The 24802-nt window shown below is 37.0% G+C and overlaps 1 protein-coding gene across 2 annotated transcripts in view; it reads left to right on the plus strand.

Moving 5' to 3' along the window:
• Nucleotides 1-24802, plus strand: part of brd1a (bromodomain containing 1a) — a 42278-nt gene that overhangs the window by 12705 nt on the left and 4771 nt on the right. For both annotated transcript variants that reach the window (XM_052033386.1, XM_052033385.1), the window contains 10 exons: nt 2509-2665; nt 5413-5544; nt 5669-5797; nt 7872-8184; nt 12044-12289; nt 12831-13331; nt 14613-14745; nt 20527-20657; nt 21302-21408; nt 22504-22658. In XM_052033386.1, coding sequence (XP_051889346.1) covers nt 2509-2665; nt 5413-5544; nt 5669-5797; nt 7872-8184; nt 12044-12289; nt 12831-13331; nt 14613-14745; nt 20527-20657; nt 21302-21408; nt 22504-22658 — 2004 coding nt within the window. The remainder of the gene's footprint in view (nt 1-2508; nt 2666-5412; nt 5545-5668; nt 5798-7871; nt 8185-12043; nt 12290-12830; nt 13332-14612; nt 14746-20526; nt 20658-21301; nt 21409-22503; nt 22659-24802) is intronic.

Raw genomic sequence — 24802 nt, forward strand, 5'->3', positions numbered from 1 at the left:
AAGTAAGTTAAGAAAAAGGGCATAAGGAGGCTACAAAGGGATTTAGATAGGTTAACTGAATCGGTAATGACCTGACAAATGAAATGTGTTGTGGGGAAAATGTGAACTTGTCCATTTTGGCAGGAAAATTTGGAAAAAAAATGCTTATTACATAAAACTATTATCTGCAGAGCTCTGAAATGCAGATGAATCTGGGTGTCTTACTGTATGATTCACAAAAGTCTGATGTGCAGGTACAGCAAGTGATTAGGAAAGCCAACAGTGTTGTAATTTATTGCGAGAGGAATTGAATACTAATGTGGCGATGTTATGTTTCTGTTTTAGAGGGCATTGTGGGGATCTTCTTTGGGTTACTATACATTATTGGTCTCCTTTTATAAGAAAGAATGCATTGGAAGAAATTATGCTAAACTTGTACCTGGAATGGGTGGGTTGTCTTGAGGAATTGTTGGAGAGAGTTTCCTTGAGGAAAGGTTAGAGCAGGTGGGTTTTTATCTGCAGAAGTTTAGAAGAGTGAAGTGAATTTAAATTTTTTTTAAATTTTATTTACAGCGTGGTAACAGGCCCTTCCGGCCCAACGAGTCCGCGCCGCCCATTTTAAACCCCCAAATTAACACCCATATGTCTTTAGCATGTGGGAGGAAACGGGAGCACCCAGAGGAAACCCACGCAGACACGGGAGAACGCACAAACTCCTTACAGACAGTGTCGGGAATCGAACCCCGATCGCTGGCACTGTAATTGCGTTGCGCTAACTGCTACGCTACTGTGCCGCCGTGATTGAAGCAAGATTGAGAGATTTTTAGAGTGGATGTGGAGAGGACGTTTCTTGTGGTAGAATATAGAATGTTTAAAAGAAAGAGGTGGCACATTTAAGAGAGAAATGTGGCAAATTTCTTTGCTTGTGGAAATCTCCTCAAGGGTGGTGATATCAAAACTTTTGAATTTTTTTAAGGCAGAAGTAGATCGATTCCTGATAAATAAGAAGGCAAAAGCTACTAAGGGTAGGTGAGAATGCAGGATTGAGATTACAATTCAGTCGACCATAATCTTATTGAGTGGTGGAACACACTAAGAGATAAGGGGTCTACTTCTGCTCCTAAATTCATTTTAAGTACTTCCTAGAGTTCTATTTAATGGGAGTAATTTCACTGGTTCCTTTCCACTTAATGTTGTTTTTATAAAGCTAGACTCATTAGCCTAATGAAACATGAATGTGCATTGGTTGAATCCTGCCATCTGCAGTTGATTTGCTATTTTGACAGTATTGTAGATGTATGTAGTTATATACTGTGTTTAATGTGAAAAGTATCCCAGGGGGGAAAAAAACTTATGCACATTGACCACAGCTTAGTTAAGGAAATTTGTTAAAGAGATTCTTGAAGGTGAATTGGATAGAATCAGGATGATGTGACAAAGAATAAGGACAGGAGCTTTTGATAAACTTTTTTTTAAGAAGGCGGAGGATGTGAAAACAAGCAACAGTGCATTCGAGGAATCAAGTCTGAATGTCGTAAGGGTATAGATGAGGGTTTCAACATCAGATAAAATAATAGGGTGGAGGCTGTTCATTTCAAAATGGAAATAGATTGGAGTTGGAAACTAAGCCCATGGCAATCTATAACATAGTGATTGCTAACAATCTGGTTCATCCATAGAGAGTAGCCATGGTGTTGCTATCAAGGGTACTGGGTTGTTCTGTGGACTTGTTATGATGATTTAAGTTAATTGAATGCTTAGCTGGCAGAAATTAAGATTCATCCAGAAGTGGATGTTAGATAGCATTTTCTAGTATAGGGTGACAAATTGATTTTGAGTAAATTTTAATAGATTAATGTTGGGACATTAGTGAAACTTGCTAATTAGCTAGTGTATAGGAGTCACATCTGTATTGCATTGTATTTTCCCTGCACGCATCTGGTCATGTAATGAGATTTTCTTTTTACTGGAGAACAATCCATATTTTATGGTTGTAAATAGAGCAACCATAAGAGAATTCTCAGAGTTGTTCTGCATGCAGACCTAAGCTGTAAATTAAGGAGGCACACTACATTGCCGAGTCTGATTTTCTTTTAAGTAGTTCTACTAAAAGTGCATGCTATGACATTCAAATTGCAGGTTATATTCAACTTGAATGTAGATGTATATTTCTTTTAAAGATCACCTTACCCATACTCCTCACAACATTTTCTTTCATAAGTAAATACATTCATAATATGAATCAAGTAACATGCAGTGTATCTTAACCAGTCATGGTTTTCTGGTGTTTTAAATTACAAAATCTTCATTGTTGCATTCCATCTTTTCCTCTTAATGAATCTATAAACATTTACATGCTTTTCCCATACAAAATACTGAATTATGTGCCCTTTCTAAAAATCTAATAAAAGCACAGTGAAAATTTGGTGCAAAGTTAATGATGCATCATCACTTCCTGAACTTAATTTCCCAATTATTCTTATTATAATGTTTGAAATGACTTTTAAAAGTGATATGTTATTTTTGCAGGCTAAATAAAATAATGAGTCAAGTATCAGTACCACGTAAAAAACAATTTATACAGAGGTTGTATGTTTACTGGACACTTAAACGACAATCAAGAAATGGCGTACCTCTTCTTCGTCGTTTACAGTCACATTTGCAGTCTCAGAGAAATTCACAACAGGTATTTATTAATGACTTCCTCTTATTGAAGCTTATACAGGCTGTTTTTAATGTCTGCTTTGTGATAAATTCAAGTTGCTTTATTTGTTTCCTTTTTTTACGGTTGTAGATTACCAAAATGATCAAGGCACTCTTAATTTTAATGAATCTATAAACTGCTTTGCCTGCAAAAGGGTGCATCTTTTTTTTAAATTGATATGAAAATCTAATATATAAACTATGCAGCAAAAATTAGTTATCCTGTATTCTAACACTGCCTTCATTTACCAATATTGATTTTTTTTAAATATCGTTGCTTCAGTGCAACATGTAAGAAACCATAGCTTGCTACACAGGTGATTAGTAAATTACAGCAGTTACTTACAACAGAGCTTTCAAACTGCCAGCCAGCCTTAGCAGGCTCTTTGTTTGTAACTATACTGTATGTCTGCAGCTGCCTAATTCTAATCATCTTGTCCTGAGTAAAACATTTAGTATCTCTAGCCATTATGCATGGTATAATCCTCAATTTTTCTCCTTTTAGATCCTAGGCCAGCAAACAAAATAGTGCACAGCTGGTTTAGCCATTTATCAGGCCCCTTTTTCCACTGCCAAAATTCTGGAATGATAAAGCGGTAACAACTCTCACCCTCAACAACTCCCTCCACCCCTCCATGCATGCATGTTCACAAATGCTTTCAGGTAAACTTCTCCATTAACGAGCACAATCTTAAACCTCCACTCTTGTGCTCCTCTGCTGGCATCTCATCTATTTTTCATTTCCTTTCTGAATTTGTCCATTCCACCCACTCTTGATATTTGAAGTGTTACGTACCAGCAACAAAAGAAACACACTGAGTCATGGATAAATGTCAGAAACTATTTTATTAGTAACAACTTATGATAATAAGCAAAATAAAAGTAAATATGTTAGAATGTTAAAAGTAAAAATGTTAGATCTTAAACACTAACCCCAAAAACTAAACTTGAAGTGTGTGTGTGGCAAGTTCCCAAACTCCAAGTCCAGGAATAGTTCTCAAAGTTCAGTTCAGCAAATCATCAGGTGAAACATGAGCAAAGGTTTCTGCAAAACCACCGTCGACTGAAGAGAAAATGTAGAGAGAAAATAGATTACGAAATCCAAATGTTCCACGAGGGAACCCATCCGACAACTCAGTCACTGATCTCCATTCCTTTGTTCCGAAGTATCTGCCACCCCGAAAGGCATTTGAGACATAGCCGTCCACACAAATACTGTTTCCTTCTACAGGTTAATGACAAAGTGGACTCCAGTGGATTACTCCAAAAATCCATACGTGGATTGTAGTGACAGACACAGTTATTGTTTTTCATCCATCGATACAGAGACCAGCAGGCAGGGTGTCTCCCTCTCCCTCTCCCCCCAGACTGACTGCTCCACAACGTCAGCTCTTCGTTATCACGCCACACACACACATAAGCACACTACTGTGCTATGTCTTAAAGGGGCATTCATCAATAGTCGTCTAATCCGTAACAGAAGTCTATTTCCACAGAACACTGACCACCCAACACCCCTTCCTACTTCACCACGTTAGCTGATATTGTGCATAATTCCCTCCTCATCTGCCTACCCATCACCCACTTTTCAATGATTGTACCTTTGACCACTTTGCACTTCCAATCTCTTATTCCAGAGCCTTGGAAGTGCTGTTCCTAAATCTCTTTCCTGCAACAATAACTACTTCTCAATCATCATTTTCCCACCAGCCACACCACACTTTATAGTCGCAAGTAACGTTCTCTGACTGATCTGTTTTCACTATTTGACATAATTAACTATGCCATCCTCCTGTAAAAATCAAGATACCATCATCCCTACATTCAAGTTAATGTCTATGTATAACAGCCCACAATCAACTTACAAATCTTTAGACATCCTGGAAAGAGATATTAAGTGCAGCTGTGATTATTGATCTGCCATTGGGAGGGAAGAATGAAGTGGAAAGGAAACTGACAAGGTTAATTAGGAAGAAAAAGTGATAAAAGAACACAATGGTGAGTGAGAAGTAGTATGTGCCTCAATGGGCCAATTTAGACCTTTAGTAAAGGCCCTCGTATAGAAATGTGCACAAGGGAAACTATATTGGGGCAGGAGAGTAGCAAGTTTGAGGATTGGTGAGGGGTGAGGATAGGAATTTGACAGAGTTACAAAGAATCCAAGAGACCAGAAATAAATGGAGGGAGTGGAAATGGGAAAGATGAATCTAAGTTGGTATAAAAGAAAGCAAGTGGAAGATGGAAACAGTGGGCTGGGACCTGGAGCATTAGCCAAAATGCCTACCAACGTTGAAGTCATCTTCGTTTTAACTATTCCTTGAAATATTTATAAATAAAACATAAAAATATGGTGGAAACTCAACAGCAAGATTGTTTCTCCCCCATAGTCTCTGATTAATATTAATGATGTATTTTGTCTTTTGAAACTGTAGAGCACCTTGCAGTAAGCTGTAAAACAAAATAAAACTAGATCAAGAATTTAAATTCCAGAAGGAAAGAAATTGTGATATTTGTAGATTTTGTAAAGAGGGCTTCTTCAACTATACTTAATTTTGTTAAAGAAAGAACTTTACTTTTGTTGGAACTAAAAGTGGAATTAGTAAGAAATAGTTGACTTCTATATTAAAGATATCACTGTTGCAGTTGTTGCTAGTTTGAAATTTTTAAGGTGAAAGTGCTTCACAGTTCTCAAAGTTTCTTTCCTCTTTCTTTCCTCTTCTGTTGAAAAAGAGGACAAATGATGAACAGAAAAATGGTTTGAAAGAGCAGCTGAAATATTGGCAGAGGCTCCGTCATGACCTTGAGAGAGCACGTTTACTAGTTGAACTTATTCGCAAACGTGAAAAACTAAAACGTGAACAGGTATTGACTGGTATCCATCCATCCTTGTCTAATTCAAAGAATAATTTCAATTTAGAGGGTGCTTTTCAATTTTACTTTGTTTTATGCTGTAGATTTTTAAATCTATGCAATTAAATATTGGCAGGTCAAAGTTCAGCAGGTTGCAATGGAGCTCCAGCTAACACCATTAACTGTCATGTTACGTTCCGTTTTGGACCAGCTTCAGGAAAAGGATGCAGCACATATATTTGCTCAGCCAGTGAGCTTGAAAGAGGTACAAATATCCTTGTGGTTACAAAAGCCTGTTCTTTGCTTTGCTCAGAATCTCAATATTTCCACCTTGCCACCAAGATTGCTTTCAAGATGTCAACTTTAATTAAAATAGGCAGCTTTAAATTACAAAAAGTTATCAATATATTGAACAAGTGATAAAAACTGTAAAATGAATCTGCATTTGGGAAAGTATCATGTTATCTTCCTGATACATTCTGAATGGATAACAAGCGCAAAATCACGGAGATCCAAAAAGAATTGGTTGGCCTTGTTCAACATTAAAAGGTCATGGATTGGTGCAGAAAATAATCAAAAGCACTGATTTTGAATGCTGACTTTGTATATCTGAAGGACCAGAGTATAGGAGAATAGAATGTCATGCGGTTATCTCAATTAGCACTCGAGATGCGTTCATGAAAGCATTATAAACGGATGCGTTACTGGCAGTGCTGCTGTGCCAAGGTTGAAGCTTCATCACTGCAGATGCTGCTGCAGAAATGAGATGGTTGATGATCTCATCAGCAGATGACTCTGTGCAATTGCTATCTGTGGGGGTTAATGTTGGCTGTGCCTAAGGCTGCATTCTGGCTGATGTGTGGGCCATTGGTGAAACTAGCAGTGGCTCCTCTGTTGACAGACCACTTGCATCCTACAATCCCTCTGTCACTCCCTGTTAGGTGTGATGGAAGTTGCTATCCCTTCCTTCCTTTGGCTGTGGTGAGGTGGAGAAAGTTATGCAGCTAAATTAGAAGGGGAAGGCAACAACTTTCGTTGTCTACAGAAGTTGATGAGAGAGACTGCAGCACCTGGAATGGTTTATCAACACGTAAGACAGCCTCTGCTTGTCCCCAACAATGGACCACACTCATCCTGCCAGCCAGGGTGTACTCAAGTCCTGTGCCGTAGTGTTGAGCAGCCTCATTGTTCTCCAACCCTCACAGGCAGCTTCTATACATTGCTAAGGTGGTTCACTCCACACTGAAGTGTGCAGTGATGAGACCATCATTTCATTGCTGCAAGAGTGCAGTGGAGAACAGAGCTTTGAGACAAGGTCCTGACAGAACTACATGCAGCCCAAGCAGACGTCTTTTAGTACAGCAGGATGTGTACCTGTGTTTGCTTGAACTACAGGATCAAGAGCACTATAACAAACCACTGCACTGCGCGACAGTACTTAATGTGGTACTGGTGTACTCTACAAAGGCCTGATTTGGTTACGCTTGGAGTGATGAGATATTCTGGGCACCACATCTTGGGCAGCCTGTGTTGGCCTCGGAGGAAGTCTAGCCTAAATTTAGTGGAATGCTACCTAATGTGTCAAGGATTAAATTATGAAGGAAATGTACATAATTAAGATTGTATTCTCTTCGATTTATGAGATTAAGGATTGATTTGAACTAATTAAGGACAACTAAAAGTTTGCTAGCTGGGAAACTTGGTCCAAGAAGACATTTAGTTTCTGATCTCTACAGGTAGTAGGAGAGGATAAGAAACTGAAAGTAACAGAATTTTCTAAAATACAGGAGCTACAGTTCTGTTGAACTGAAAGCCAGTAACGGTACATGATGTCTGCAGGAGTTTTAGAATAAATGTCTATAGCTTTGTCTCAAAGTTACTTTAATAGGGTATGTTGAACTATTGACACACATTGTTTATGAAATAAAGATTTGATTTACTTAGATTTGTTTTCACTTTTCCATTCCTAGAAAAATAAGTATAGGAAATAAAGATTGACCTAGTGGGCTTAATATTTTGATGCTAGTGATGGAAGGGCAATGTCCTAATTTTCACATCCTTTGCTATTTTTGGAAGTAATACCTGCACTCTTAAGAGTATTTGTTGCCCATCTGTTGTGCAGATGTTCAATGGTAGTGAACCATATGGCAGTATTCCTGGCTCACTTTTTCTTGAAAGAAAACTTCCTAATTTTGAACCTCATTCTAGCATTTCCTAAAATTCTAAACTAATGTTAATGTATGTACCTTTAAAATACCATGGACCACTTTTGCATTTGGCATTAGTAATTTAGGCACTTTTAAAAAGAGAAATTCATTTACTAAAACTTTATCTTTCAGGTTCCAGACTACTTGGATCATATAACACATCCAATGGACTTCTCCACAATGAGGAAAAGGATAGAAGATCATGGTTATAATAATCTGGATGAGTTTGAAACTGATGTTAACCTTATTATAGATAACTGTATGAAATACAATGCAAAGGACACAATATTTTACAGAGCAGCTGTGCGATTAAGAGATCAGGGAGGTGTCATATTAAGACAAGCTCGTCGTGAGGCTGACCGAATTGGTTATGACTATGAAACTACAATGCATTTGCCTGAACCACCAAAGAGTGAAGCAGCTAAACCTTTGACGTGGGAAGACGGTATTTATTTATTTTTCTTCCTAGGCAGACCTACTGTACCAATTATCTCTAAATGAATAACAAAATTTACCAGTGTGTTGGATACATCATGTGGAATTATAGTTATTATTTTGTATCATTACTTTGGGAAAATCATAATTATCATTTGATATGTAATTCAAGCAAAATGCAGATCCTGGAAATCTGAAACAAAAACAGAAAATGCTGAAAGCATTTAGCAGGTCTGGCAGCATCACTGGTGGGGAGAAGAAACGGTCAAAATCTCAGGTGAAGGATAGTATTGCAGCAGAGGTTGGCACTGCTGTCATGTAGCTCCATGAGGGACCCAGTTCTGTTCTGACCTCAGTTGCTATTTATGTGGAGTTTGCAAATTTTTCCCATGACCACATGGGTTTCTGCAGTTTCCCAGCATATCCCAAAAAAAAAGCTGGTAGGTTACTCGGCTACACTCGATACTCAATGGTCTCCTTTTGAGTTATGATTTAAAAAGAAATAAATGCACTTAGTATCATGGGGAAAGAGGAGGGGTATGGCGTACATTGAATAACTCTACCCAAGTGGAGCAAACCAGTTCTTGAGGAGCTTGGATCTGAAGTCCCCTGTCAGTACCACAGTATGATTTGAATTTTTAGAATGATCGTATAATCAAGTTCTGTCTAAGCAGCTTCAAGTTAGGATGTGCTAGTTTACGTATCCTGTACTTCATATTTTCTTACTGGTTTTGTTCAAATATTAATTTCAGCAGTATGGAGTAGGTAATTTTGCAAATAGTTTTACTTTAGAAATTGAGATGTAAATACAAATGCTTTGAATAAAATAAAATTGTTTTTATTTTGTTAATCCAAATTAAAATATATGAAACATAGAATTTGCCCTTCAGACAGAAAATAGAAAATATTCTCTTTGCTTTGCTTGTAAAATGATGTTTTCTTTAAGTGAAAGTAAAGCGTAAAACAATTATGTTAAGTATTGCTTCAAGCCTTAGATTCCATAGAGTGGTGTTCCCCTTTTGGCTGCCCTTGTGAACTTTATTCTCAAAGTGTGCTTGAAATTGTCAATTGCCTGGTCAGGTAATAGTTCAAGTTCCTGTAAGTAATTAGCATAATCATTAATAGTTTTCCATGTGCCAGTGGAACAGAATCTTTTTTCTTTCCAACAAAACAATCGTTTTTATTTAATGATAAATTAGTACTGTTACATCATTAAAGCTAAAAATAGTAATCAACCAAACATCAGTTCATAAGGATTACAGAAAATATATGGCACATAAACAGGTCATTTGCACCATCCACTCAAGCCTCTTCCTGTCTTTGGTCACCTAAGTCTATCAGCGTAACCCTCTATTCCCTTTTCCCTCATGCTTATCCAGGCTCATCTTAAATGCATCTGTACTACTTACTTCAACCACTCGTCTGTGGTAACAGGTTCCACATTCTTACCACCCTATGGGTAAGGAAGCGTCTTCTGAATTCCTTATTGGATCTCTTGGTGATTGAGTTATATTGATGGTCTCTAGTTAACCTATTTCCCCATAAGTGGGAACGTTCTCTGTATATATTCTATATATAAAATCTTTTTTCATTTTAATGAGTTCTGTTTGGTCACTCCTTAGCTGCCCTTTGCCAAATGGCACAGCAGCAAGCTAGTAGAACAGCTGCATCACAGTTCCTGTGACCTAGGTTCAGTCCTGATCTCCAGTGCTGTTGGTGTGGAGTTTGCACATTCTCTCTGTGACTGTGTGGGAAGTGGGAGGAAACCTGGATGCTTTGGTTTCCTCCCATATCTCAAGGTGTGTGGGTTAGTAAATTAATTGGCTTCTGTAAATTGCCCCTTGTGTGTTTATTGGAGGTGTTGGGGGATGGAGAGTGGGTGGTGGGATGGAATTGATAAGATAAGTTATAGGGAGAAGTTATTTGTGGGGGAATGGGATTGTTCTGAGAACCCGCACAGACTCAATGAGCCAAAATAGTTGCATCTTATGTTGTATAGAAGAGAAAAGTAACCTAGTCTGTGAATTATATGCCTTCATGTTTCTGGTATCATTCTTGTAACTCTACTGTGAACTGATACCCAAGTGGCCAGGGGGGAGGGTCTCAACTGCCTTCCCTTGTATACAATCACAACCAGAACTGAAAACAACCTTCAAGTGTGATCTGTTTAAAGTTTGATACAGGTTTAGTGAAACATTCCCTACTTTTTACTTCTTCCTCCAAAAAATAAAAACACTAGTGCTGCTTTTACTTACTTTATGCCCTTGCTAACTTGCGGCAAGCCTTTTGGTGACTGGTATATTTGTACTCTGAATTCTTTTGTTCCAATGCACCATCTAGACTCAAACTATCCAAGTAACAAGTGCTTTTCTAATTTTTCCCATCAAAACCATTACAATTATACATCCATTCTGTAAGTTTATTAATGTCCTCATAATTTGGTGCAGTGTTCATTAGTATTGACCATCCAATTTAGTTTTCATTGCAAATGTGCAAATTGTGCTCTTGAATCCAAAGTCAAAATAATTAATGTAACTTGTGAACATCGTAGTCCCAGCATTGTCTGCATTCTGCTGTGCATAGCTGTTCTTTACTCCCACACTCTGTCTCAAAACCAGGTAGCAGTCCAGTCTGCCACTTATCCTGATTCTACATTCCCTGACAATATTTAATAATCCATGATGGGGTCCATTATCACAGGTCTTTTGGAAAATGTAGATAAATTGCATCTTCTCCATTCCTGTTGTCTACTCTAACTGTGTCAAAAATTTTCAGTGAGATTGTTCAAGCAACTACTTTCCTTTTGAAGTAATACTGTTTATTCATTATTACTTTTTCAGTTGTTCTTCTATTCTCTCCTTTAGATCCATTATTTTTCCTACCATAGATGTGAAAGTGACCAATCCATAACTCCTGGGTATTTCCTATTCCTCTTAAATATAAGTATCTGGCAGTACTTTCACATTACTTTTTTATCTAATGTGTGGTTATGCCTCTCCTGTCTATTTCCTAGAAATTGGAAGTTTTATCTTTTGAGTTTGAATAGCTTCATATACCCCTATTTGTGCATGGAGTCTGTTCATAGTTTGTTCCTTTTAACAGAATATATTTTTCTGGCTTTCTGGTAAATACAATTTTAAGTCTTTCCCATTGTTGTTCTACATTGTAGGTTGCCAAAATTTTTGTCCATTTTTAATATTCTAAATTCTACTCTCACTCTCATAAGGTTGTCCAGTACTCCACCTAGAAATGATTTCAAAGTCATTTGAATGACTTCGAACTGTAGTACATTGACGTTTAATTTGTGGGCTGTTAAATAGTTCAACGCAAGTCTTCATGAAATATTTTAAAACATTACAATTGTAAGTGGACCCAAGAGAAAATTAGCAGAGTTGAAGAGTTACTCAGAACCTGCAGGAGCTCTGCTTTGTCCAGGTTTTTTTTGGGTCAGGAGTGGAGGGCAGCACCGTAAGGCACTTGGAAAAATGTGGACTGTTTTAAGATCATGATTTCAAGGGTATCTCTTCCATTCAAACTCTATTCCTAACTTTTTGCGCTGGTTCAGCTAATTGTGTTGAAATTTGGCTCTAAACTTGCAGAAACCCTTCCCATATTTGTACTGAAAATGCTGGAAACACTTAGCAAATCAAGCAGCTTCTGTGGAAAGAGAATCAACATTAACAACTTTCCTTTCCGTTTGCTTGATGTGCTGAGAGAGTCCAGCATTTTGTATTTTTTTTTATTTCAGACTTTCAGCATCTGCAATTAGTTTTTGATTTTCATTTGGTGATATTTTGATGGTGTTTTTATGAATATTGGGAACTCTTGATTTCCATGATAAATACCTGCTTTTTTTTCCCCTGTTGTAGTGGATAGATTACTGATGCCTGCAAATAGAGAGCACATGTCCTTGGAAGCGCAGCTCAAAGAATTGCTGGACAAACTGGACATGACGTGTGCAATGAAAGCCTGCAGTGCTAAATCTAGGCGCGTCAAGTTACTGCGAAAAGAAATTAATAACATCCGCCTCAAATTAAGCCAACAGAAGGCTCACAGTGAACATGCACACAGTGAAAACAGTATAGCTGATGATGGGGCAAAGTTAGAACAAGATGGTAAGAAACACAGTGAATGTAATTATAGAATATATTTGAAGCAAATATTTTTTATCCCTTTTATACTGAAAGTGAAATATTTGTGCAGGGGATAAGAAAAGAAACTCCCAAATGTGATAGTTGGAATTGGCAGACTGTGCAGTGCATTAGAAGAGTTTTTAGTTTACCTTTTACAAAAACGCCACCAAAAGCAGCAATGCCTGTGCCAAATGTCAGAACCAAGGAGTATTCAAAGATACTTGTGCTCAGTCCATTTTGTTCTTTAGTCCAAGCTTCAGTTACATTTAAGTGCTCCAGATCTGGACACTCAGTTAAATATAGATTGGCACAGAATAATATTTCAGTTTTGCTGAGGATTTTCTTTAACTACTCTTTTATGTAACTAGTTTGGGAAGATTTTTTTATATGTACTGGTTAACCAAGTAACAGATGCAGGTGTTATTTGGTAAAATGGTAGAAGACGCAAATATTTTCAAGAACGGTTGTTGAACTAATTGTACTGTTGTTAAGATGTTATAAATTATTGTTTATACTATTTCAGGAGATTCCAAGTCTTCAGTGCCACCTACTCTCGAACCATCTGATTCTTTGCCTCTTCTGCCAACTTCAGATACTCCATCAGAACCACCTATTCTCAAACCAATAGAACCTAGCACTGACCAGAGTAGATTAAATAAAAGAGTCAAGTTTGATGGTGAAGCAAGTAATACTTCCTTGCAGAATATGACAATGAATGGACATTCTCCAGAAGAACTGCATAATGGTGATGTCAGTAGCTCAAAATCTACAGCAGTTGATCTGTCAGATGATATTGGAAGACATTCTTCTGTTCTCTTCCGTAAACCCAAAAGTGTGAGCTCTCAAAACCAAGCAAAAAATTCAGAAACTCAACCACATCAAGGGCAGCTTGGAACAAAAACCTTTTTATCAGTGGTGATTCCGAGACTGGAGACATTATTACAGCCAAGGAAGAGATCACGTAGCTTATGTGGTGACTCTGAAGGAGATGGTGAAAAGTTACCCCTCAAAAAACCTGGCCTGGGTGAGTATCTCTAAAGTTTTGTAAGAATTATTGCTGTTTGAATATTCTTAAAGATTGAAGTAACTCATACTCTCTGTGGCATTGTGGTACAAATGTCTAAACTTGATTCTTTATAGAAAAATGGATTTCTTAATTTAGTGTTTTCATAGCATCTTAAGAATCAATGGTTAATCATATTTATGCAGAAGCAAGGAAAAGGTCTTTGGGACTTGATGAGTACTTCTTCCTGCTTTTCTTTTAAACATAGCTCTCTTTTACAAAAACTATTTGGTTATTTGAAACCTCATTTATATTGTTCACATCTGCTTGAAAGCCTTATTTTACAATTGGGTTAATAATATAGAAGTACAGTATAAAATCGTTGTGCTTTGTTGATCTCAATGATGTAGTTTAAACTTAATGACACTGAAAACGTAACTGAAGTACAGCTAGTATAGAACTTTATTATTTTATGACACTTATTTGGTGGACTTTAAATGTTAGACCATTGCCATGTTTTAGGTACAGATATAGCTCTTGTTTTCATTATGGGTCTAAGAACTGGTATCAATCTTGCTGGATGGAATGGTGATGCACTCAAGTGGAGAGACCCATAAATGTCCTAAATTCGACCTTGGGCCTCCGCATAATGAGGACAAATAACCCACATCGATTCAGGTTGACATTACTTATAAATAGTGTTAACTTGTATTTCAAAAATTATTCCCCATCCATAATCTCAACTTGCAATTTATGGAAGTATAGTTGTTCTCTGTTAGTAGAATGTGAAATTCAGTAGCAGGATTTTCATACATGCATGGTTTAATGCTTAAATCCCAAAGTTATTGTCAGTGATAGGCTTGTGGCTTGCAGTCTTCAATGAAATCAGGCGAAATCCTCTGAGAAGAGTTTGTTATTTATAAACTAAGATCTTTTAACACCTTGTGCAACAAAGTATAAGATTAAGCAACTCAATATATTTTTCAGAACCAGAGGAAATGTCAGAAACTAGACTGCAAGAGAGGGTTAAGATCTGTGGAAAAATATTTTTTGTACGTAATGACTATGTTCTGTTTCTTGGAGGAATAAAGAATCCCATATTAAGCAATGCATTTTATATTACATTAATTGGGCATCCAACTGTTTGGTCATTGTTCAATAAAGATCTCCCAGGAATTTATCAAATTAATTTGATAGGGTACCTCATTGTTGATTGAAATGATGATTAAATTTAGGAACTATTAAGAAAATTTAAATTTTGAACTAGATATTTTAATCATGGTTAACAATTTAATTTTCTAGCATTATCCAATGGATTTGGTAATGAGGAAAAACCAGAAACTGCACAGATCAACCCAACTGATCATCAGCGACGTCGTTGTGCTTCAGAATCAAGTATATGCACCAGTGTCAGTGTAGTTTCCAACCGTGCAAGGTAAATTTATTACTCTCTGAACCCAAAGATAATTTTATTTTGGAGGAACAGAGGAATTAGTCACTGCTAAATTTAAAGGAAAATAAATTATTGTATCTTGGGAAGAAAAACAAGGTCTGAGGCAAAAGTAAAAAGAAAACCCATCTCTTAATGTACTTCCAAATTGAGCCCTGAAGATTTAAATAGAGTTAATCTGTTGCCCATAGTGGTATGGGAAATGGGTTTTAATTCATGGGACATGGGGTAAGGACATGGCTATTCCTTTGTGATCGATTTTACCTTAAGTAGACAAACTTTAGCCTGTTGAATTGGATAACTAGAACTGTAGATAGTTTTTTTTGAATGTTGGTGGAAGGAAATTTATAGATTTATAGGTCAAGCTTGTAGAATGAAGTATAAATTTGGAAAATGGTAAACAAGTATCTGTGAACTTGAAGAATAGATGCAAATGAGAAATAGAGGTCACACATCTAAATGCATGAAACATTCTTGACAAAATAGACAAATTAATATCACAAATAAATATAACTGAAGTTGATCTAACACTCCTTACAGTGTAAGTAGTTTTCTCTTGCACCTATCCTGAGTTTTGGCTGATCCTGTCTGGGTTGTGTAAAACTAGTCAAGGCTTGCAAAGTAGCACAACACAGCACTCTTGAAGTTTTTTTCCACATACATAAATTATGAACATTGCTAATTATATGACATGAGGTGTTATGAAATTACCCAAGATTATTTGATGTAAAATACTAAACTGTCAACAATCAACAAATTGCCTTTAATTTTAAATACTTTTCACTCTAACGCGAAATCATTTTAGACTGAGTCAGCCTGGCAATCACTGGGAGTGTAGTGCAATTCCTACCCCAGTTTCCTGCAAATTGTTAATTTTCCTGAACTCTCCTTGCTTTATAATCCAAGAGTCACACCTGTGGAAGCAGAATCCTATTTGATTGTACCATATTCATGCTGATTGTCCACTATAGATCATGACTGATGTAGAAATGTTTGTTGTTCAACCATTAACATAACAAAGATGCATTAAAGGGGGGGGGGGAGAAAAAGTTTGAGTTTATCAGCTTTCTGAAAGATGGAGGAATCAGTTTCACTGTATTGACAGTTCTGATGCCTTTATCTCTGAGTGATAAACATCGGAGGCTTCTTATTCAATTGTAAATTTCTGGTGACACTCCCACATTGCAGGCATCCAGTGAGGAGCTAGTGTTTGTACAACAATTTACTCAGGATTATTTCTCAGTTTGGAAAAGCTCAGCATGGGCACCCTGGATTCTTTGTGACATGCTGAAATAAAGTTTTGGTCAATTTTGTTTTGCTAGAAGTGTTTAACTGCAAGAAAGACATGGTTATATGGTGGTCAAAGCTGGGAATTAAATATTTCTGCATACTTGTCTTTTAGAAAAGAACAGAGAACATGGAGGAATAGAGTACCCCCAAAAAAGAATGACATTAGAACACCAGCAATATATCTTGACTTGGAAGGCATAGAATGGGAATGGATAGTGTTAGTTAATAAGGCACATAATGGAGTTGTTGTTTGCAGGCCTACTAATTTTATGAAATGTGACGGAATTGATTAGAAATCTTAAAACAAATAATCATTTAAGGCAAGTGATCACACAGTATGACAGTTTTTTTTAAGTTGAAGAAAGCCATAAACTCATTTGCAAACTTTTCTAAAGCCCGTTACTTGTGGCTCTGAGTGCCTTTTCTCTTCTTTTAGCTTTCCTAATTTTTTTCCCAGCCTGGCAATGATGTTTAATGACCCCTTGAGCTCAGGCCATTGCATTTCCTGATTCTGTCCAGGTGGAGAACTGGATACTCATCCTGGACACCCTTGCTACTCAGCCCTGCCCAGCGGAGATTGCTATTGGTTCTACCTCTTCCTGCTTCTGACCAGAAGCTGCAGATGTGGCTACCATTCCAGCAGTCTACATGTGTGCCAAACCAGTTTGGTGGTGCCTAGATTACCAATAGTCAAAAACACCAATTCTGAAGCTAAGTGTTGTGAAAACCCTTGCTGGTTCCCTGGTGATTGGAAGTTAAGCAAGTGAGCACCTAAACTTTATCATCTACCTATTGGTTAAGAAAAGACAGGTAGGTAGCAGTAGTCCTTCAGAATATTTGGCCCATAAATTTGGGAAAATTTGGACTAATGGAGGAAAGCCAGCACAAATTTGTTTCCGGCAAATTGGATGGATGTGAAATGGGCTTTGGGAAAGAGTTGTGAACAGTTATTTATTTAGGCTGAAGAAAAATACATGGTAGTAATCTCCCAGCATCTACTAGGACTACTGCATTTGTTTTAAGTATTAATGATTTGGACTTGAATGTGCATAGATCTGGCAAGTAGAAATAATAAGATTATTTATTAATGACAGACTTATAAATGGAGGCCCTCAAGGACATAGCGCTTCAATTATTTGTAATCCATTTTAATGACTTGGGTGGAAGCATAGAATGTAACATAATCAAGTTTACTTGTAATGGATGGGGAAATAAGTTCTGATAAGGACATAAAGCATCTTCAAAGGGATATAGCCAAGTTTAGCAACCAGCTGGAAAGTGGCAGATGGAACATGGATGTGGGGAAAATGAGGAACTTCATTTGAGTAATAGAAAACATTTAAATGATAAAAACCTTGTAAACGTTGGTACACAAAGGGATCTAGGTGTGCCAGTTCCCAAAATAACACAAATAGACATTCAGTTACAGCAGTTGTCCTGCAGCTGCACATGCATTTGGTGAGAACACACTTAGAATAGAATTTGCACTTTTATTCTTTGTACCTAATGGGGGAAAAGAATATACTTGCCATGGTGGTAGTGCAGTGTAGATTCAACAGATTTGATTCTTGTGATTAACATGCTTTTTGTGAAAAGAGATCAAATAGCATTGGACTATATTGGAGTTTGGAAGTATGAGCAATGATATTAAAATATTTAGATTCTGGAAGAGATTGGCAAGGGAGATGCTGAGTGTGATTTTGCTCTGGCTGTAGAGTCCAGATCCAGGGCATTGTCTTGGGTAAAGGGTCAGCCATTTAAAAATGAGACTTTTTTTCAAATATTTGGCATTTTCCATCCAGTCCCTATCTTGGAGGGTATGACAAGATGCCCATTCATCGAGTTTGGTCTAGACTGAGATCAACTTTTTGGGCAGTAAGGGTATTGAGGAATATGCAACTCGAACAGGGAAGTGCACAATGTAGAGGATCAGTTGTGATCTTGTTTGGCAGTCAAGCTCAAGGGCTCACACTGCTGTAACTTATGAAGCCTGAAAATAATTTCCAATTTAGTTCTCACTAATATTAAGCAGATTAACCTTTACTCAACAATTGTGACCTTAAATTTGAGCTGCAGATTCATTGCATATTATAAAATAAATGCTATTTTAAATGTATCATTTCACTTGCCAGAACCAAAGTTCTGGATATTATTTTTTTAAATATATAAGGAGTAAAAGACAGACACGGGTTGATATAGGACCAATTGATAACGGTGCAGGAGAGATTATAATGGATGATAAAGAGATGGCAGAGGAACTGAATGAGTATTTTGCATCGGTCTTCACTGTGGAGGGCATCAGCAACGTGCCAGTTAGTCAGGAGTCTCACGGAATGGAACTGAGTTCAGTTAAGATTACTAGAGAGAAGGTGCTAGGAAAACTTAATGGGCTAAAGATTGATAAGTCTCCCAGACTGGATGAGGTACATCCCCGGGGTCTGAAGGAGGTGGCTTTAGAGATAGCGGAGGCATTGGTGATAATTTTCCAGGAATCGATAAGATTCTACCATGGTTCTGGAGGACTGGAGGGTCGCAAATGTAGTTCCACTGTATAAGAAAGGTGGGAGGCAGCAGAAAGGAAATTACAGACCTATTAGTCTGACATCAGTGGTGGGAAAGTTATTGAAATCTATCCTCAAGGATGGGGTTATGGAATACCTAGAGGTGCAAGGCAAGATAGGTCCTAGCCAATATGGTTTTGTGAAGGGAAGATCCTGCCTGACCAACCTATTGGAGTTTTTTGAAGAAATCATAGGTAGGGTGGATAAGGGAGAGGAGGTAGATGTCATGTATTTAGACTTTCAAAAGGCCTTCGACAAGGTGCTGCATAAGAGACTGATTAATAAGATGAGAGGTCATGGAATTACAGGTAGGATAACAATGGGTGGAGCATTGGCTGGTTGGCAGGAAGCAAAGGGTGGGAATAAAAGGATCTTGTTCTGGTTGGCTACTGGTTACTAGTGGTGTTCTGCAGGGGTCGGTGTTGGGGCCGCTTTTTACCTTGTACATTAACAATTTGGATGATGGAGTAAATGGTTTTGTGGCTAAGTTTGCGGATGACACCAAGATAACTGGAGGAGTAGAGTAGAGAGTATTGAGGAGACAGGAAGGTTGCAGAGAGACCTAGATAGTTTAGGAGAATGGGCAAGGAAATGGCAGATGAGATTCAATGTTGAGAAATGTGCAGTTGTACACTTTGGAAACAGAAATAAATGGGCAGATTATTATCTAGAAGGAGAGAAAATTCAAAGTACAGAAGTACAAAGGGACTTGGGGGTACTCATGCAGGATACCTTAAAGGTTAACCACCAGGTCGGATCGGTGGTAAAGAAAGTGAGTGTTATGTTGGCATTCATTTCGAGAGGTATAGTGTATAAAAGTAAGGAAGTGTTGATGAGGCTCTACGGGGCATCAGTGAGGCCTCATTTGGAATACTGTGCACAGTTTTGGGCCCCATATCTTAGGAAAGATGTGTTGATGTTGGAGAGGGTTCAGAGGAAATTTACGAGGATGATTCCCGGAACGAAAGGGCTTATGTATGATGAGTGTTTGTCGGCTCTTGAACTGTACTCACTGGAGTACAGAAGAATGAGAGGGGACCTCATAGAGACCATTTAAAATGTTGAAAGGACTGGACAGAGTAGATGTGGCTAGGCTGTTTCCCTTGGTGGGTGAGTCCAGGACCAGAGGGTACAATCTTAGAATTAGAGGGTACAGTTTCAAAACAGATGAGGAGAATTTTTTTTTAGCCAGAGGGTGGTTAATTTGTGGAATTCCTTGCCAGGTACAGCAGTGGAGGCCAGATCATTGGAGGCGTTTAAGGAAGAGATAGATAGATATCTATCTAGTCGGGGTATCAAGGGATATGGGGATAAGGCCAGAAATTGGGATTAGAATAGTTTTTTTTCCTCCTCCTCCCCCCCCCCCCCCCCCCCCCCCCCATTTCTTATTTTTTTTTCTTTTTTCCCTTTTCCTTGGAGCAGACTCGATGGGCCAAATGGCCTACTTCTGCTCCCTTGTCTTGTGATCTTGTGATTATTTGCTGTATTACATTACAGTGGATTAAATTGGGTTGCGGTTTTCAATTACTTCAACAAATGTGTGACTGCGACTTTTAATCTCATTCATGTCTTTAATAGCCAAAATGTTTACATGTATTAAAATAACTTTGTATTGGATAAAACTTTTTAATTCTCATTGGCAGTAGGAGACTGGCAATGTGTACAGCTTATGTCAAGTATTCATACTCTTGTGTAATATCTGCTCTAAAATTACATCAGTTTTCAGTGGAATAGTGCAGCAGCGATTATATTTGAGTCATTGTTGACAAGGTTCTCTGCATGTAGCTATATATTATAAATTAGACACTTCAGGATTTAAAAGTACTAATGTTTGCTTCTTTCAGTTTTACGTTGTATAATACTTATGGTCTAGTAAAATTACATTTTAAAAATATAATAATTATTTTTCTTTCAGCACAATAAGTCTTCCTAAGTGTGGAAAGGGAAAGCCGGCACTAGCTCGAAGAAACCCCTTGGAGGACAGAAATGAATTGATTGCTTGTATTGAAAATGGCAACTTTGCCAAAGCAGCTAGAATCGCAGCAGGTAATTGGTTCTATAGCATTGCAGCAGATCGATCTTCATTTTAAAACTATTTGGACTTAAATATGTTGCTTAATTTTATCTTTTATTTTCTGTGTTGATGTCATCTAGAAAATGTAATGGTGCTAATATTTATGGGAGTATTGAATACATTTGTAACTATTCTATTTTGTATACTGGAATTTAGATTCTCATAGTAAGAGTAACTGTATTTTCGCAGAATCATAAAATACTAGCCATGTTCTAAATATTTTTTTTGCTTGAATTATAACAGTAATTATAAATGGGTACTTGCTCTCCAAGACCTTAAAGTTTTTACAAATTAAAATCAATTTGGCCATATCAGTCACAATTTTCTTAAAATTTAACAACTATTTAGTTGAAAAGCTAGTTTCAACCAATGAACCTGTTCTTTTTGGAGGTTCCAAATTAATGGTGAAAATCAGAATTATTTTACTCCATCGTATTTCTCCCTGCTTTTTCTTGGAAAGGTCCAATTAATCCCAGTTTTCTAAATGTGAAATAACAGAAAAATGATCTTTTTTTTAAAAGAGGTTTTAGCTGGTATTTGATTTAATTTCTTGGATTGTTGAATTTTGTGTGACAGCAAAAATTCATTATTTATTACAAATATCTTCCTCTTCTAGAGGTTGGCCAAAATAGTATGTGGACTTCTACAGATTCCAGTTCTGCTTTGGAGCCCTTAAAATTAATTTGGGCAAAATGCAGTGGTTATCCATCATATCCAGCCTTGGTGAGTTAAACTGCATTGAATACTTTATTGTGGTGAAAAAGAATTAGTTTACAAGTTGCTTTAGTTTATTTCAAGGATGGCATCATAGCCTGCAGAGTAATGATTCTAAATCAGCATGCCCAAATAGTGGGAAATCGGTTTGGCATATGTTTCTTTCAAACACAATATACCTTGGTCTCCCAAACACAAAGGCAATTAAGTGGATGCTTGATATTCTTCATGCATAAATATTAGAAGGGGTATTTGATAATATTGGAACATACAGGCTTGGCCTCTACGTTCCTTAATTTCTCACCTTTTCAAATTGTGCCAAGAATAATACCATAGGAAAATCAGTAGCAATTTTAATTTAAAAAGAACGGATTGATGATTAATCTAAGCATTAAACCACAGGTGTTAGTGATAGATCTAAAAATAATATCATTTGACGCATTTACCTTTAATCTCAGTTGGATCATTTGGTTAATGGGGCACAAATTAGAATTATGCAACAACTACTAAATTGAGCTTTATGAATGGTATGAAAGTTCAAAGACCTATTGTAAGTATTTCAATAAAATATTAACTTCACTGCAAAGTTTATTGGGACATGACTTTACAGAAAGAAATGTTACTCTTGCATATATTAAATTTTGAGAAGCTGTTCAGAACAGTGACCTGAAATATTTGTAATTAGAGAAACTAGCACGTATATTCTGTCTAGTACATCATGGGTTTTGATCTGTCTTTGCATTGTTTTTAGTGTTACTGAAGAATTTCAGTTCTTAACAAAGGTTACTTCATGAAGCACATTGTAATACAAAGAAGAGCAGTTTGGCATAAAAACGATATTTCTGATTGACTGAGAAAATAGGCTACAAAATTTTTCAACAGATTTCAAGACTGCAGCCAGTGTTAATTCCAGTTGCATTATTAAAAGGACTAGATTAAATGTTTAATGCTCAGCATTCCTAGGCTTTGTTCCAGGATTAAGGTTCCATATGTTTCTTCTCTAAAGTTTTGATTTATAATATCGATTCATGATGTTTTTGAAAATTTTTTTTTATAATAAACTCTTTGGAGGGGGGGAAAATAATGTTTGCCTTGTTAAATTAGGTAATTGATCCAAAGATGCCTCGAAGTGGTTTTCGCCACAATGGAGTGCCTATACCTGTGCCCCCTCTAGATGTACTGAAAGTGGGAGAGCAAATGCAAAGGAGGGCTGGAGAGAAACTTTATCTTGTTCTGTTCTTCGACAACAAGCGAAGTTGGTGAGTGTATTGCCAATGAGACTTTTGTAACAAGACATAACATGCTTTCATGATCTTGGGAAATTCCAATCAAGTTCTTTAATTTAAAAAAAACACATACATGACTTTTTGCAAACCAGTGATTTTGATTGAGAGCTAAATACTGACCAAGGCATTTAAGTTAGATTGGAGTTGGGGACAGAGTTGTCCTTGATATATCATCTTATCTCAAAGATAAGTGTAGAACTCCCTCAGTTCTGCAGTGTTAATTGTTCCTCAATGTTATGATCCAATTCGTGAAGTGGGACTTGAGCCCACAGTGTCTTACCTCTAGCCAGAATGCTGTTGATAGAAATATTGAAATACAAGTAAGTTTGAAGTTATACAGAAAAGAGCAAAAACCCTGGATAAAAAGTAGATGTTTGGAAACTAAACATTTTTTTGTCGTTGAAATGTGGCATACTATTATACAAAACTTTAAATTGTATGCATATGCACTGGAAATTTATGATTCACTAGCAAGTAAAACTTCCAAAAATTGAGAAATTTGAAGCTGTGTGGCTTTTTGCATTCTGTGTAGGGCCTTTGTTACTCATGTTTAGTACCTGTAGTAAAATCGGTGAGAGGCTGAAATACTTCCGGGTAGCCAGCAATTATTCTTTTGAAGTTCACTTGATAAATACTAAACTATGAATTTTAATGTATCAGTTAACTATACTTGAAGTATAATTCACTAACCAGTAATTTACCAACCAAAAATTGATCATCTGACTTATTTCCGATACTCTACTTAAGCTGCTGGAAGTTTTGCTCTGCAGTTTATGCCCCTACCAATGTCAGCAAGGGATAAACTTTTGTCCAGGATGATGATATTGGCCAGTCTCTAAGAAATCCTTTTGGGTGTTAACTTCTTTTTGTAAATGATCCATCCTGAATTTTTTTAAATATAGTTTCTTTTTAATTTTTGTAACAGTTTGAAAATACAAGAGTGCAGTGTCATTTCCCGAAAGTCAATCCCAAAACATTGTTTCTGTAACTTTTCCTTTGAAGTTTTGTATTTGCTCTTCAGTAACAATCATATAAATTTTATTACCACTTGAAAATATTTAAACTGTGGTCAGCTTCTAAGATTAGTGTGTATATTATCTTGCAAAGTAGCAGTTATGCTGTGTGGGTAGATAGACAACTAGAAAATTTTGTTTATATTGTTTTGTCATTCTTTGAAAACTCTACATGTCATTACATCCTATAAAGGGGTTCTGTGCACACTGATCACTCCTTACTCTGCATTATGATCATGGTAACAGGTACAAGAATGAGGAACTATAAAGCAAAGCAGTCAAAAGTATTGGGGCAGATCTTTTACTGACCACTAAGCCATCTGAGCTTGTTGGCAGCCTGACTTTGGGCCATGTTGTTCAGCATACTCTGAAGGCAGGCTGCTAATTAGCATAGAATAAGGCTTCACCAATTATTAATTTACATTATTCTTTGGCAATTTTTAAACTTTAGCAGCTTAAAATCTACAGGTTTATAGTGGTGCAGCTAGTAAAGCTGCTGCCTCTCAGCTGCAATGACCCAGGTTCAATCCTGACCTTTGACTGTATTGAGTTTACATGTTCTCTCTGTGATGTGGATTTCCCTGTGTGCTCTGGTCCCCCCTTCCAAATCCCAAGGATGTGTAGGTTGGTAAATTAATTGGCTATTGTAAATTATCCCAAGTGTGTAGGTAAATGATAGGATCTGGGAGGAATTGATTGGAATGTGGGGAAAAATAAAATAAAAAGGCATTATTGTAAATGAATACTTGATGGTTGGCATGAACTTGGTGGAATGAAGGGTCTGTAGTGTTGTATCACATCTGCTTACTCTTGTTTAAAGAAAAATGGTATAGGAAAAGTTAATCAACCCACTGGGCATACCAGCTTCATTTTTAAGATTGACTTTCGACAGCTGGCAGTTTGGTATTTACATTAAGGATCAGAAGCAAAAGGAGGTAAATGTGCATTCCCTATCACATGAAGACAACTTCTCAATTTGGAAGAGGGGGAAAGAGATCAAGAGTGGGAGGTAATCTAGAGTACATAATTAGGAAGAAGGGTCCAACATTTATTTAAGTGGCCATTTAACTTCCCAATACTTGATGGCATTGCTGGGAAGCTTGG

This window comes from Pristis pectinata, chromosome 19 (genome assembly GCF_009764475.1).
Source record: "Pristis pectinata isolate sPriPec2 chromosome 19, sPriPec2.1.pri, whole genome shotgun sequence".
In the NCBI taxonomy this organism is placed as follows: domain Eukaryota; kingdom Metazoa; phylum Chordata; class Chondrichthyes; order Rhinopristiformes; family Pristidae; genus Pristis; species Pristis pectinata.